Here is a 17500-nt window from a genome sequence, read left to right as displayed (position 1 = left end):
CCATTTAAAAATAAGAACTTAAGCATTAACAATATATTCAAACTCTCAAGAATTGAAAATATATTTGTGCCTAACAAATTAAATCGTTGATTCTTAAATATCAGCCAACCGATTAGTTCTAGACATACATTCTAAAAATAATTAGAACACAGTATGTGGTATTTGGTTAAGCAGATACTGTGTTTTTAAAAAAACAATGGCTGCATTCTAAAAGGACACTCTTTTCGTCTTGAATTTTACATTTTGTTGACAAAAAAAAGTGATACCAATTAAGTTCACTGGAGAGTAAAATAAAGGGAGTAAATGTGACTCGCGTAAAAGGGGGACAACGCAAAATAAACACCGTTTCCGCCTTTAGCCTTCTTCAGGTTACACGCAGATAACGACGAGAAAGAGAGAGAGAGAGAGAGAAAGAGAGAGAAAGAAAGAGAGAGAGAGAGAGAGAGAGAGAGAGAGAGAGAGAGAGAGAGAGAGAGAGAGAAGAAAATATATATTACATTTACAAAGGCCGAAGCGTTGTTTACTTTGTGTTGTCTCCGGCCTTATACATGAGTCCCAATCACTCCCTTTGTATTACTCTCCATTTCATTGGCTCATTTAGACCTCTAGCTTTTAGTTTTACACAATAAATAAATACACTTCAACTTACGTGTTGTGTGATGAAGCGATGAAATAATGGGTCATAGGTTTGTTCATGTTCTGGTAGACAATACGATGGTCAGGTTTGAAGAGCATCTGTCTCTCCGACAATAGGAAATTACGAAAGCCTGGAACAAAAACGACAGAATTCAGTTATATAGCATGAAAAAGTATGTATAAAACAGTGCAAGAAAAAGCAGAAAGAAAAATATAAGACTTATTTCCATTAGTTCATCACAATTTGGGGTATCTAACATGAAAATAGGTACACGCCGGTTTTATTTTTAACCCTCTCATTACCAACCATAGGAAAATCGTTACGTTCATAACGATGCAACCAACCGACAATTTTCTCATTCTGATTTCTATTGTACATCACAAAATTTAAAGAAATGCTTTGATTACAGCTATTAATACTAAACACTGTGCTGTAGAGATCATTTGTTACTTTTTGTTTGAATAAGAAAAGTCTAGTCTTGTGTAGAGTGGAAATTAATTTTCGGGGGGAATTCTAAAAAAATAGCTGGTAAGGAGAGAGTTAAACTTATCTTTTAAAAAATGAAATTAGCTATAGTAAAATTTCTGATCATTTTGACTGATGAAAACATTTTCTTCCATCTAATTCATTCCGACATAAGACCAATTTGACGCCAGCATTCACATATTATCATTTAATTTATCATTCCTGTCACGAGTTCTGCCCAGTTCCAGATAGTTTTTGGGATATGTTTAACGAGATTGGTTATTATCTCTCTCTCTCTCTCTCTCTCTCTCTCTCTCTCTCTCTCTCTCTCTCTCTCTCTCTCTCTCTGTGTGTGTGTGTGTGCGCGCGCGCGCGTGTGTGTGAGTGTGATAGTGTCTATATTATTTGCATAACATAAACGACGCGATCGTAATTTATAATGAAAAAATAAATATCCGCAATCTATATGGGCATTGTTAAATTAATAAATCATAATATACATTTATGGAAGAAATGTAATATGTTTGCCGCTTCACTATACTAAATGCGTTCTACAATACACTTTCACTACTATCTAAGCAATAGCAAAAATAAGAATATATTATATATTATACATTATTTACTTACCGACCAAACTGAGTTGACTTTTATTCTTAGACGCTGAATCCAGCTCACATTCGTCAATTATTCTCTCACATTGTTCTTCTGAGGCATCAGCCATCTAAAATAAAGTAAGATTCAATAAACTAAAACTCAACGATGAAATAAAGGACTCTATGTGATTTTTCACTGATATCGGGTATTATATTGACCCAAGAGCCGAAAAACCGAATTTACGGTGTAAATAAGTACCGATTTCGGTATTTTAAAATCGTATTATTCCTCCCCTCTCCCTAAATAGTAACGTGTAATGGTTTTCAGTTTACAATAATAATTTGTGACGTCAACTTATAAAACGTTACATTTCACTAAACTTAAATAGTTGAAAAAAAAGAAGTATCATTTAAATATTTTGGAACATTTCTTTTACTCAGAGATGACAACATCGTAATCGATGGAGAGTTAGAATAAACGATTTTTCAAACTCTTGAGTTTTGGAATTCGAACTTTGTTCCCAACTCACACTCGCAAGCTCGTGCAGCGGTTGGGAACACGTCCGGAATTCCAAAATGCACGAATGTAAGAATCGTATATTATTACACCTTATTCTCATATCGAGAATATATTAAAAAATGTAAAGTGGTAAAATTGAAAGGGAAAAAAAAAACGCAATAAATAATTTATGGACAGCGTGGTTCAGTCGTAGGTACGGTCTTTGCTTCATACCAGAAAGGTACCGGGTTCGAATACTCGCTGGGCTGTGGTGGCCTTATTGAGCAAGTCGCATCGCCCTAGCTCAGTATGCGGCGCTGCACTGCGACAAACGCCTGGGTTATGCCGGTTTCACCTTATAATCGCTATAGACAAATTACCCATAAAAAATAAATTATGCCCTTCCGCCACGACATCATAAGGTATCGTCGCCTAGGCATTCCACGAAGGAATCTATATATATAATTCGTCAAACAAGAATGTCTGATGACAACTGGAACCACCCAAGTTGTCCAAGTTAACAAATTGGGGGTTAATAATCTTACCCATAAGGGATAAATAAAGGGCATTTTATTATTTTATTTAATAAATTTTTAATGTGCTCAATCCATAACCAATCTGTCATATATCAAAATTAATCTGATCACTATTATAATAGGAACAAAGAAGAATTGGAGTGTTATAATGTATAATTAATGGACAGAAAAAATAAAAATGAATACACGCGATTTATCCATACAAAACTATTGTCGTCACAGTATTCTAAAATTGCATCGACCTTAATGGGGGAAAAATACATCGCGGGTTAATAAATATGATTTCAAAATCCCATCATTTGGTTTCCATTACAATAGGTAACAATAGTTTGATGTAAAAATACTGGTTCTAATCTCCGTGAAAGTTTGAAACTCGACATCCGGAGGTGTGGATACGTATCTTGTGCAACAATCATTCTGGTTTCAGAGTAGTGGCATGGGGTCTTCTTTCGGATCGGAAGGTCCTGGGTTCGAGCCTCGCTCGGCGCATAGTTGAATCCTTGGAGAAGGCTCTTTACACACATTATCTCACCGTACTCAGGTGTAAAATGAGTACCTGGCCGTCAACAGGGTTGTCTCTGTCCGAAAAAATTGTAACATCGCCTAACAGGCGTCATGTCTCGTCATATATGTTAAATGTTGCCGTTGGCCAGGGACTCGTTGTAAAGCGTTTGAGCACGTTTAGTCGACATTGCTCTATATAAAAGCTCATTTTAAAAAATTTTCTAAGCCTAGATAAAGGTAGGTCTTCAACAAAGACCATCCAACCTCGAACGTTTTCGCCCCGTAGTCATGAGAATATGTCTGTACATCGTGCTACTAAAATAGTTATGCCACATGATTCAACATGAAACATATTCACTGTCAGCTATATTCCTCCGGAAGAATGGTCACACACTTCCAATCAGTTTTGAACCGAAAGAAAGGAATGTATGACGTCACGATTTCTGGTTTCCATTATATATGTGGTATACCCTTTTATAAATTTGTTTCACCCTGGGGTGTACAATACACCCAGTAGAAAAACACTGATTTATATATTATAATGCCAATTTTTTCCTTTGGACAACTCCATTTAAAACTCGCCTATTTTGTATTTTTGTTTGTTTGTTTGTTTGTTTGTTTGTTTTAAAAAAATCAAAATCGAAGAGACAGGATCACATACTTTTTGTCCGTCAACGAGAAACTTGAGTAGATCTTCTTTGGTCATAAAGCCTTTACCTTTGGAAAATCTGGAAAATGGAAAATTAAACTCACATTTAGATGAAATAGTTGGTACCTACTCGAGTGATTTGGTTTATTGAAAAATAGTATTGATCTTAAAAAATTGTAAAATCTCTTTCTCTGTCTGTCTGTCTGCCTCTCTCTCTCTCTCTCTCTCTCTCTCTCTCTCTCTCTCTCTCTCTCTCCCTCTGTCTCTCTCTCTCTGTCTTTCTCTCTCTCTATCTCTCTCTCTCAATGTTTCTCCCTTTCACCTGTGTATAGGTGTGTGCTTATTATCCTCTGTATGTCTGTATATGTGTCTATGTCAAACAAGTAATTTTACAGTACTGAAGTTAGCACATAGGAGTAGCTTGACACCACCATTCTATAAATTTATGCTCCGTTGTGATTTGCATTCGTTTCAATTTGATTTGTAAAAAAATAAGTCCAAGTTTCTGCAAGAAAATCTTGCTTGACGCCTTTCTTTGGGCACGTTGGACCGATTTCATGATCGTCAATCAAGATGATATCGGGGGAGTGGAAAATAAACCCCGAGATAGCTTCAGTGATCTCGCAGCGTAAAACTGGTCTTGGTTAAATACCCACTACACTACTGTTTTGTTGATAAAGGGGAAACCCGAAACGTCCATTTTATCTGTTCAATCTTCAATGTCACTTTGTTATTTAATTATCCACTTCACAGGCTGCTTCGAGAGTAATATTTCAAACTAAATAGCGTCAAATTTTTGAAATTTTAAGAAAAATGGACCAATGAACAAAATTTCGACTAGTCTAGGTAGAAAATGAAATGGATTTTAAAAAGTGATGTCAAAGAAAAATTTTAGCTCAGGTTGAATAATAGAATCCCTAGTCGTGAAACGTAAATTATAAAAAAATGATATTAACCCCCCCCCCCCCCCATTAAAATATGTTTTAAAAAATCAAAGCCTACTGTGATCCTTGGGATCAGTTTTGCGACCTTGAATTTCATTTAAGCTTTGTCTAAATGTGAAAGTTGCAATATGAATATATAAATAACATAAACAAATATAAAAACAAACAAATACTAAACTAAAAAAAAACCCCAACAAATTATGTATCAAACGAAACGAAATAAATAATAAACTCACTTAAGGAAGACCTCTTCCAGCTCGACCCTTTTGGTAAGGGCGTTGTAGAAATGTACAAATTCCTCTCTGTCCAGCCCGGACCGTCCATTGGATACGTTTCTGTTGGTGTCAGCGGCCTGTTGGGGGACGGGGAAATGGCCAAGAATATATGGGTCAATAGGAGAATGGCGTTATAATAAAAAACAAAAAAAGGAATACCAAGTAAAAAATTGAGCTTTATATAGCGCAATATACACTAAATGTGCTCAAAGTGCTTTACAAGGGGTCCCTGGTCAACAACAACATTTAACATGTAGGACGGGACATAATAATAATCTATGAGAGTGTATATCGAGCAACATAATATAATGTAATGTACTTAGAAAGCTTTGCAATGTGTCCTAAGCCAACAGTCACGCTTAACATGTGGGGTGAGACATGACGTATATCCATGCATGGTCCGTTGATCAAACCTCTGAAATAGCGTTTTCGCCTTCCCGTGGATCAAACCTTTAATGTCTACATCTGCAGAACTTTGGGCATCGAGTAGTGCTCAAATCTCGTTTATTTTAGGGCTTGTAATCTGGCATGGCAGTTTTTTGCATCGCTTGCGGCCGCAAAAAATGGCAAAATATCACTGATTTTCATGCGGCCGCAAAATCTGCAATTTTTTGCAAAATTTTGCAGATTTTCGAGATTTTGCGATTTTTTTTCTCTTGTAATTTGATAGCTCGTGTAGAACATGAAAGATAATTAATCAAGAGTATAGACCTATCTAGTTTCTTTTTTACCATCCCATTTTCTTCCTTTTTATTGGCGCTGATATGACCCTACATTTCCTTAAAAACAAACAGATACCTTTCTCTTACATGAACTAATTATGGGTTTTTATGAAAACTAATCGCAAATCTTTAGCAAATTTCCTGCAAATTTTACTGTTTGTAGCTCGCAAAATTCGGGATTTATTTTTTGCTTTCTATTTTTTAAAAACTCACATCAAACATGTCTTTGACGTATTTCTTCTTGATGTCAGCATTGAGTGTCTTTAAAAGCTTCATCACTTCATCCAAGTCCAACTGGCCGTCGGAATTCTTGTCCGCCATATTGAAGGCTTCACGGACCCACGTGAGCATCGGTTAAGGGTAAAATCATACATTCCAGCAGAAAACTAGTGAAATAAGTCATCTACATCTATTAATATGAAATAGAGCTTAAACCGTCGTTATTTTGGCTTTATTGAGCTAAATAGAGCGCAATATCCACTAAATGTGATCAAAACGCTTTTCAAGACCAACAGCAACACTTAACATAATATAGGACGGGATATGACGCCTGTTAGGCGATACTATTTTTTTCTGGCAGAGACAACGCTGTTTGCAGCCTGGTACTCATTTTACACATGAGTAAGGTGAAAATGTGAGTAAAGAGCCTTTTCCACAAAGCAGAACAATGGAAACAATCAATCAAATTAGAGAAAAAATAATGACGTAACAACTACTTTTTCGTTTCCAAAATCCTTGGAAGTGTGTATGTAACCAGCCCTTTGGAGGACTAAAAATGAATAGATTACAATTATATTGAATCATAAGATGGCACAACTATTTTAATAGCAGGATGTATAAGAAGATTATTAGGATTACGGGACATAAAAGAGCAAGGATGGATGATCTTTCTTGACGACCAGCATATATTTAAACTATAATAAGATGCCATCACTCTGAAACTAGAAGATAAATTACACAAGGTATGCATATAATCCACCGGATGAGTCGTTTCACACTTCCAATGGAACTGGAACCAGTTTTTTTACATCAACCTTTTGTTTCCTATTACTATTGGCACATTATTTCAAACGGGTCCCATACGTCTGGCTTTTTCGAAAAACAAAACAAAAACAAAAACAAGAGCAAAACAAACTAATTTAAAAGGATATCTATCAGTCTCGTTTTTCTGTTGTGCAAGCTGTTCCATCTGCATGGCGTAGCGAAGGCCGCGGATCCACTTATCTCTGATGTCAGCTCGAGTGGCACGGAGGTACATGATGTTGTGAGAGGCACCCAGCACCACCACAAAACACAGGCTCAGCTAAGTAAGGGAGAGAAAAAAAAAGCATAAGCAGTTAATAGAAGGTGAAATAAATTATGATACCGGGATCCCGATAGCTTGTTTAATAGAGCATCCGTTTCAGAAGCAAAGGGATAGGGATCAATCCTAAGTTTAATCGAGATTTTTTTCTGATCACTCAAGAGGGATTGGATCGCAATGAGAAGCAAAGGTCTGTTCGATCTTGTAAAGAAAACTTTGCGAAAGTCTAGCGTCTTATCCAAAGGGTAGCAAATAATTGATATTTTCATAAATTGTTAATTGTCATTTGCATGATTCATAATTTACTGCAAATAGTTGTTATGCAATAACCTCGACCATGAGGTTTTATACGGAGCAAAATAGACTTAATGTCCACAAAGTGCTTTACAGGGGTTTTCAAGTCAACAGCAACAATGAATAAGAATGACGAGACATGAAACCTGTTGGGCTCAATTACAATTTTATTTTTGGACAGATAAAATGCCGGCCAGGTATTTATTTTACACACGAGTAAGGTCAGAGAATGTAAGTAAAGAGTCTTTTCCCAGTGAGTCAGCTTTGGGTCGCCCAGGGAGGGTTTCGAATCATAGTTTTCTTTAACTTACAGTCTGACACGAGGACTTGTTTTTGTTTTTTGTTGTTTTTTTTTAATATCACTTTTAGGTTTGTGCAGTATCTGATGAGGTGTCGTTCGAAGTACTCAAGAAAACAACGGCGCCCATTGGCTGTAAGTACTATTGTATTCAACAACCGCAATCGTAGGTTCGTACTGAGTTGTCGTTAATAGTGCTCAAGTGAACAAATGATCTCTTTGGTTGAACTGTTGGATATAATTCACGATATGATTTCTGGTGGTCCGGCCTTGTATTTTGACTTAATTTTTTGGTCAGTGTCAGGATATACGTTTAGGAAGGCCACGCTCGAATTACTCACATTAGTGAGTATCCTGCAAAAGGACTATAAAAAGCCGCACAATTCGGTAAAACTTCTGTTTTGAATGAAAGTTATTGTATTCAAGTATCGTAACTTGTATCGTCCATCTAATGACGTATCGTTCAAAACTAGCGTCTGTTCTACTGGCTACTTTGCTGGTAGTCATTCTGTATCCAACCGTCATCCTGTACACATGTGCCTCATGTTCTTTACTGTAACAATTTGGTTTGTTGATTCTTGGAATAATACGTCTTATCAATTAATGATCTAAGAACACAACTTCAAATTGAGAAATAAGGGAGCAGGCAACGATGTAAGCTAAAGATCTGAGAAAGTGTATATGAAATGGTGCAACACAGAGTCAAGAACGAAAAATAAGGTAAAAAAAAAACATCTCGGTAATTAGGAGGACTGAGGTTCGATGGCCAGTCGAGGAAAAGTGAATTTTTGGGATGTTTTTTTTAAAACTTGCATTTTTCTTTCTTTATTTGTCTGACAGGAAAAGTGAATTTTTGGGATGTTTTTTTTTTAAACTTGCATTTTTCTTTCTTTATTTGTCTGACAGGAAAAGTGAATTTTTGGGATGTTTTTTTTTAAAACTTGCATTTTTCTTTCTTTATTTGTCTGACACTGTTTCCTATACACTTATTCGGATCTTTATGATTAAGCATCAAAGATGTCCCGGTCCTATTGCATGTGTGAATGATACACTTTGCAATGCAATGCTTTATTTACTTTTAAAATATTTTGTTGATTAGAACTATGTGGAAATCACTTTTGTAACTAAAGCATGTTGATATTGATAATTGAAAGTAATCTAAATTAAGAAGAAAAAAATGTAGAAAAAAGAGTTACAAAAATGTAATTTCAATGAACTTACATCCAAATCCTTCAACTTCTTGGAATAATCTTTCTCTCCCTCTCGTACTTCTCTTATCTTGGATATTCGAACTGGAAAAATATAGAGCAAAGTGAATATGTGACCCCTTCAAAACGGTATTATGTCGTAATGATTAAGATGCTGAAAATGAAGTTTATGGTTGGAAATATCAGCCTTGCAATGAGTTTGTATATTTTATGGAAGAGAATGGATGTCGTATCTTAGAACGGTAAATAGCAATAGTTCAAATTTTTGACCAGTTTAGATTTTAATTCGGCTTTTTAGTATCTGGTTCATCTAGACATAATACCGTTTTGAAACGATGGATCACATATAATTATGCCCGGTCATCAATATGGGGAGTTATCTGCCATGTTGAATTATAGAGTGTTATTTTATTAGCGAGAAGTCGACTTTCAAAAACTTGCCAAATCGTTTTCAGAGAAATCGGCACTTTTTTGTCATTCATTAAGTGATTTAAAGAGGAACATACTTATTGTCTTGGAGGCCAAATAGAAGAGGTTTATTTTTTAAACATAACATATTCCCTGATGGAGTACAATAGATTGCCTGAGGATGTTAGCTCATTGTTTCTATCTTGATGTGACTTAGGTTTTAAAAGTCAAACCAAACTCTAGAGGTGTCTAAATGAGAATAAAATGTATAGTAAAATAAAGGGAGTAAAAATGACTCTTGTAAAAGATACTAAACAACGAAAACGACGTTTCGGCCTTTGGAAAAGCTGAAACGTCGTTTACTTTGCTTTGTATCTTTTATAAGAGTCATTTTTCTCCCTTTATTTTACTCTTCATTTTGAAAGTCGCCTCCTTATGCAGAATAAACAGACTTTTAAAAAAAAAGGTTTAAAAATAGGTAATAATAATAATAATAATAATAATAATAATAATAATAATAATAATACTAATGATGATGATGATGATGATGATGATGATGATAATGATGATGATGATGATGATGATAATGTTGATAATAATAATAATAATAATAATAATAATAACAACAATAATAATACTAATGATGATGATGATGATGATGATGATGATGATGATGATAATGATGATGATAATGATGATGATGATGATGATAATGTTGATAATAATAATAATAATGATAATAATAATGATAAATAATAATAATAATAATAATAATAATAATAATAATAATAATAATAATAATAATAATAATAATAATAATAATAATAATAATAATAATAACAATAATAATACTAATGATGATGATGATGATGATGATGATGATGATGATGATGATGATGATGATGATAATGATGATGATGATGATGATGATGATGATGATGATGATGATGATGATGATGATGATGATAATGTTGATAATAATAATAATAATAATAATAATAATAATAATAATAATAATAATAATAATAATAATAATGATAATAATAATAATAATAATAATAATAATAATAATAATAATAATAATAATAATAATAATCCCCCGCCCTCTCCCTAATGCCAGTAGTGGACTCGAACCCAGTATCAACATGGAATGCTGCAATTGCTATATTATCGTCTTGTTCACAAACAAGCCAGGGTTTAGCAGCACCGAGATTTGTGATACTGCGTAGATATCTCAAATATTCCTAGTTATGCTTGTTTAAAAAAAAAACCCAACATGAATCAAGACAACATAATTCTATATTATGATATAATATAAAGTTGAATTTTTCCATCATCAATAAAATGCCGTGTTCTCTGACACATGGAATAAGTATTTAAATGTCGACATAAACTACTAAAAGATGGATTTAACCTTTGCTTGCAGGTAATAATCAGTATGGGAATCAAATCTAAGTAAATAATGATAATGGTGATGTTGGCAAAGAGTGTATTATAGGACGAGTGGAAAGGGTAGTAGGTATCAGTTGCATGTGGATTGGACGGCGGTGGGTTTAAAAACTGTAACAGGTAGTGGATAATTTTCGTCATGGTTGTGGAATTTTAAAGACTATGCATCGCATAGTTCTATCGGAAACTAACTTTGAATGGAAACATTGCATTTTTAAATAGTTGAATATTTTTGTTGAAAAAGGCAGTATAATAAACATTTTCAACTTTGTGATGTACAAACATTTATTATCTTCGTTTTTAACAATAATTAACAACAAAGACGAGCCTATATTTTGTTGTTGTTGTTGTTGTTGTTGTTGTTGTTGTTGTTGTTGACATTGTTGATTACAATGATGATAAAGATGAGTGTGATGGCAAATACACTATTTTTAAAAAAGGGGCGGGGGATTAATATAGCACTAAATATTTTTAATATCCACAAAATGTGCTCAAAGCGTTTTACATGGGTCCTCCACAAACATCAAACCTTAAAATAAGAACAAGAACGACACAAGTAGCGTGTCAGGCGCTATTAGATCTCTGTGCATATTGTGGTCTTGTGGTACGACACTCGCCTTCTGACCGGAAGGTTTTGAAGTCAAGTCCCTCTGAACGACGCATGGTTTAGTCCTTGGAAAATGTTCTTTACCCACATTCGCTCATCGTACTCGGGGGATAAAATGAATACCTAGCCGTGAACAGTGTTGTCTTTGTCTGAAAAAAAACAAGAACTTGTAATATCGCCTGACAGGCGCCATGTCTCGTTCTACATGTTAAGTGTTGCTGTTGGCTGGGGACCCCTTGTAAAACGCTTTGAGCACGTTTAATGGATATTGCGTTATATAAATGCTCGAGCTTTTTACCTGACGTGTCTCTGTTTCTCTTTCTGGATCCGGTGTAGTAGATCACCATATTTTCTATGTCCAGGTAAAAGCATCTTTCAAGGTGCCTGGATGGTGACTTGACCTTGTACAGGATCGAACCCTCTGACAGTTCTTTCAGTACACGCTCCACTGAAATAGACAAAGGGGAAATGGAAGATAAGTTTATTTAATAAGAATAATAATAATAATAATAATAATAATAATAATAATAATAATAATAATAATAATAATAATAATAATAATAATAATAATAATAATAATAATAATAATAATAATAATAATAATAATAATAAAGATAATTATAATCGGAGTTCTGGGTAACTTTATCCTTCGTAAATAGAATAAGAAACTCTTTTTGTACTCGACGGGTTCCTCTATAATATACATCCGTGACAGAAATGAAAATGTAATTTAGATACAAACGCCCCCCCCCCCCCCCACACCCGGACCCCCTTTTTCAACTCTCTATCCGTATCCCTCTCGCTTTCTCTCTCTCACTATCTATCCATCTATCTATCTATCTATCTATCTATCTATCTATCTATCTATCTATCTATCTATCTATCTATCTATCTATCTATCTATCTATCTATCTATCTATCTATGTGTCTATCTGTATGTCATTTTCTGTCTGCTTCTCCTCCTCCCCCCTCTCTCTCTCTCTCTCTCTCTCTCTCTCTCTCTCTCTCTCTATCTCTTTCTCTCTTTCTCCCTCTCTCTCTGTGCCTAATTTACATGAACAAAAATACACCCAAACAAACAAATACATACACAAAACTCCCCCTACACACAAACTTGATATTCCTGCTTGTCAACATACGACAAAAGCATTTTTAATAGTTTTATAGATAACATGTCTATTTCGGTCCAGACAATAAATTATGTCAACGGTTTTTTATTTTACGGTCAAATAAAGGGGCTTTCTTGTTCAAATGTCGATTGTCTTTGGTCTGACAGTCCCAAAATCCTTGTAGATTAATCATCGTACAATATTCATCAGTAATGTTCATGGTGGGTCTTATAATATAATAAATGTACTATGTCAACTTTACTTAAACAACGCTGTTACCTTTCCGAAATATTCATGGGAAATTTACAAGAAAGAGACCTTCATCTAATCTCTTACTGATCCATTCATTCGTTTATAAATCCCTCATTCATTCTTTCATACACTCGAAGTAAACATTAACTTCAAGAAGCTGTACACTCTAACACAAATGAACAAAAATAAAAATAACCGCTTCAAGGCAGATCAAAATACTGAACACAGAAAGTGTTGGGCTCAAAATTAATCTTCAGCCAACAACAACAACAATTAAAACGTCCTAACTTTGCTCGAAGTACATTAGATTGAAATGTTCCTGTACTAAAATATTTCATAAATATTCTATGTAGTCTAGTTGTATGACACTCGCCTTCGGATCGAAAGGTCCTAGGTTCGAGTCCCGCTCTGTGCGGTGCATAGTTGAGTCTTTGGAAAAAGGCTCTTTACTCGCATTCTCTCGCCATAATCATGTGTGAAATGAGTACTTGTTCGTTAACATTGATGCAATATCACCATATAGGCGTCAAGACTCGTCCTACAAGTGTTGCTGTTGGCAAGAGACCCCCTGTAAAGCGATTTGAGCATGTTAAGTGGATATTGCGCAATTTAAGCTCGTGAAATTAAAAGGGTTTATACCTGGGTTATTATAATCAATGATAAACTCTTCATCCATGTTGCAATGAATAATATAAGAACAGCTTTCCTCTGTGCTGAAAAATTTCTATGATTTCCACAAATAATATTGTTCAACACAATTTAAACTCGAAATATCATCTCAGAGATGGAAAGACGGAAAGAAAAAGATCTGAAAAAAATATGTGTATGAAACAAACAGTGCCAGACAAAGCAAGAAAGAAAAACACAGGAAAAAAAACATCTAAAAATATAATCTTCTTCAGTTGAGTAAGACTGATGTTTTGGGATATTTTTATTTTCTTGCATTTTTCTTTCTTGATTTGCTGACAATGTTTGTTTCATCCACAGTTGTTTTTTTCTTCTTCTGATTTTATGTTACACCAGTGCCTGCTCTCTAATCTGTCAGAAAGACGGAAAGCTTAGGTTCAACAATTAAGCGACGCGATTAAACTTGTTTTAAACACATTCGAAAAAGTCCAAGATTGCCTCACAGCTTACTCCTGTGTATTTTTAAAATCAATAGAAACAGTATTTTAAATCGGATTATCAAAATACATTTTTTTTCTAAAAGGTTAAAAATATTGAAGAATTTTAAATAAATTCCTTTCGTTAAATATTTAACAACAGTATGCTAAAAGGTTGTATACGGTTATGCTACCAGCATAACTATATTTAGGAATTAATTAAACCGGAATTTCGGTATTAGCCCAATAAATTATTGTTCTTGGATCAGATTAAAAATTTGTGGAACTTTGCTGCTGCTGCTGCTGCTACTACTACTACTTTATACTACTACTTTATACTACTACTACTACTACTACTACTACTACTACTACTACTTTATACTACTACTTTATACTACTACTACTACTACTACTACTACTTTATACTACTACTTTATACTACTACTACTACTTTATACTACTACTACTTTATACTACTACAACTACTACTACTACCACTACTACTACTACCACTACCACTACCACCACCACTACTATTACTACTACTACTACTTCTACTACTACTACTACTACTACTACTACTACTACTACTACTATTACCACCACAATCACCAAGCAGTTGTAAACAAACTACATCACACTCCAAACCGAAAGAAAAGAATACTGAGCAAAATACTCCAAGAATAAAATGCCGATGAGTAAGTTATCGTATTAACTAATCCAGAGACATTTTCCTCAGATAACATTTGCTTTACACAAACCAAATTGTAAAATGACTCTTCTACATAAATATTGATATTTTTTTTCTGTCGAGTTGTCATTTCTTGCAGTTGCAACATCTTTAATATTTATTGATTTAAGAGGCTGGTTTGTAACGATAAAATAAATTGGTATAGAAAATAGGAAATTGGGGTAATTGAATAATGGGTCAATAGATGCTGACATATTAGAGTGTAAATAATGACAGCATTCTGCCGTGGGTATTCGGAAAAAAATACGTATTAAAAATTTTGGCTAGAAAAACTCGACCTTCAAATACCAATCAATTAAAATGACCATCCCCTTGGTAAAAAATCTCAAACCTGGGATTTCACGAAGTCCGAGGTTTGAGAGTTGTTTTTTTTTCCAAAACTGGGGTTATTTTAAGCGATCGATATTTGAAGTCGAGTTTTCTGGCCAACATTTTAAATGCGTTTATTTTATTTTCTTCAGATTACTGCAGTATTATTAATAACAATATCTGTATACATAAGTACTGGAATTAAGACGAAGGGTGATTCGGCAGCGGGAAGTTAAAATAAAACTTTGTTGGATCGTGAAGAAGTGTCCATTTTAAAAGTTTTATTTTAACTTCCCGCTGCCGAATCACCCTTCGTCTTAATTCCAGTACTTACGTATACAGATATTGTTATTAATAATACTGCAGTAATCTGAAGAAAATAAAATAAACGCATTTAAAATGTCTTCCATCTGAGAACAGATGGAATGTCCAAGACACAATTTCGAGAAAATATCCGAGATTAAAGTAAGCAATAGAGGCTTATTACTGTCTTGCTTTACGAAAACACGAGATCCCAACTCGGGGCTAGAACCCGGATCTCCTTGTGAGAAAGGGAAGGGGGGGGGGGGGGGGGCAGTGCAATGCACCATTCACTCGACCGTCTCATTTCCTGACTGATACAGAAAGTAATCAGATGTGAGTATTGGGTGATGGGGTACCCCGCAATGGGTATTTATGCACAACCAGTCCATGCCTCGTGGCCCATTTAGATGCTCAGTTGATTTATCCACGACCCGACGGATATCCAGAAAGTTAGACAAAGAGACAACAACTCATGAAAACTGAGCCTGTAAACGAAGAATTTAACTGATGTCTGGCAGTTTTCAGTCATTATTATTATTATTATTATTATTATTATTATTATTATTATTATTATTATTATTATTATTATTATTATTATTATTATTATTATTATTATTAGTATTAGTCAGATTTTTAATAAGTGGCGCATGTTTTTTTCTTTTTCTCAGCTGTCCCCCAATGAACAGCTGCAAAAGTTTGTATGAACCTCTAAATCAATTTGTCTTTAAAAAATTCATTAATTTTTAAAAAATAAGAAAGGATTTGGTTTATTACAGCTATATTAAAACCAATAACTAGTAAGGATCAGAACTTATAGATGATTTACAGTATCAAAATTATGAATTTTCCGCTTATCCGTTTTGAAGGTAATCGTTATAATGGAATGTTCGGTTAATTGAAACTTCAATTATATATATATATTATATATATATATATATATATATATTATATATATATATATATATATATATATATATATATATATATATACAGTATCTGAGTATGAAGGAACGAATGACAATCCTTAACTATCAGACATAATCTCCATTTTATAACTGTCAATGCACATTACTGATGAATACAAATGAAAGTGAATATTACGCACTCCCAATATTACTTTGATTACCAAATTTGTTTAGAAATAGCTTGTATTAATGCCAAAGAGGATGACATAAATTTAATATAGAAAGTAGAAATTCATCAATTTATGATACAGTGCTTCCACAATTATGTACATAATGTGTTCAACAATAACGACAACTGCAACAACAACAACCAAGACATACTAGTCTGATGACGAGGATTATGAAAAAGAGAAACGGAAAGACTACGGCAATATTACGCGCATCACTCAATCCAATGAAGTGTAAATTTTCTCCAGTTTGCGAGGATTAGAGCATGCCTTTTCCCAGTCTTCCTTTGTGACATTATTTATTCCTCGTCAGTGGAAGTAAATTATTTAGTGTTCCTCCTTTCAATCTTTCCCTTTACTTGGGTCCAAATGATTTATCAGGTCTATAATAAACTGTGGAAGATGTTTGCATTTTCTTTTTTAAGAGAATCAATGAATGTTACTCTATGCCATTCAAGCAATAACAATACATTTTGAAATACTGACTACACATTGCTATTTACGGCAATATCATTCCCTACAGTTAAAAATGTCAACGTAAATGGCTGATCTGCTGCGAGTCAAAAATATCCATATTATGATGTGGGGCAGGGGAAAAGTCGCCAGATATCAGATAACCATTTAACTGCCGTATTCTAGAAAAACTTGTATTAAAAAATTTGGCCAGAAAACTCGTCATTCAAATATCGATCGATTTAAATGACCCTCATCTTGTCAAAAACTCTAAAACCTGGGACTTTGCAAAGCCCCAGGTTTGAGAGTTTTTGCCAAGATGAGGGGTCGTTTAAAACGTTCGAAATTTGAATGACGAGCTTTCTGGCTAAATTTTTAAATACGAGTTTGTCAGATAACGACAGGTAACTGGTTAAAATCAATAAGATTGGTTTGTACGTTAGTGAGTCTTAACATCCGGAAATAGTCTTGTTTCGTTAACATGCCATGAACGCATTCTTAAAATTTGTTATATATAGTATGCGCTGGGCTAAGAAGCTCACAACATTGCCATCCGGTAGTATAACGGAACAACACACAAAATTACGTGTAACCTTAAACGTTTATAGTCTGGATAATACAGTTTAGTGAGAATTACTCATAAACGCGGATGGCAAAAAAAAAAACAATAACAAAGACATGAGTGACGTCAACTTCG

At 34.1% G+C, this 17500-nt stretch overlaps 1 protein-coding gene across 14 annotated transcripts in view; it reads right to left on the bottom strand.

Annotated features, from left to right (window-relative positions):
• LOC144978448 (1-phosphatidylinositol 4,5-bisphosphate phosphodiesterase delta-4-like) overlaps positions 1-17500 on the bottom strand; it is a 162803-nt gene that overhangs the window by 36278 nt on the left and 109025 nt on the right. For 13 of the 14 annotated variants that reach the window (XM_078924524.1, XM_078924525.1, XM_078924523.1 and 10 more), the window contains exons 3-10: positions 11690-11839; positions 8941-9011; positions 6976-7127; positions 6038-6167; positions 5064-5179; positions 3896-3962; positions 1730-1823; positions 650-767 (exon numbers count right to left, since the gene is read on the bottom strand). In XM_078924524.1, coding sequence (XP_078780650.1) covers positions 650-767; positions 1730-1823; positions 3896-3962; positions 5064-5179; positions 6038-6167; positions 6976-7127; positions 8941-9011; positions 11690-11839 — 898 coding nt within the window. Of the gene's footprint in view, positions 1-649; positions 768-1729; positions 1824-3895; positions 3963-5063; positions 5180-6037; positions 6168-6975; positions 7128-8940; positions 9012-11689; positions 11840-13391; positions 14569-17500 lie in introns of those variants that run through there. The other variant, XM_078924531.1, reaches the window with a different exon arrangement.

Source organism: Berghia stephanieae, chromosome 8 (assembly GCF_034508935.2).
Source record: "Berghia stephanieae isolate SIO BIC M18660-M18661 chromosome 8, UCSD_Bste_1.3, whole genome shotgun sequence".
NCBI lineage: Eukaryota > Metazoa > Mollusca > Gastropoda > Nudibranchia > Aeolidiidae > Berghia > Berghia stephanieae.
The sequence above is the reverse complement of the archived record's forward strand: the minus strand, read 5'-3'. Positions and strand labels throughout refer to the sequence as shown.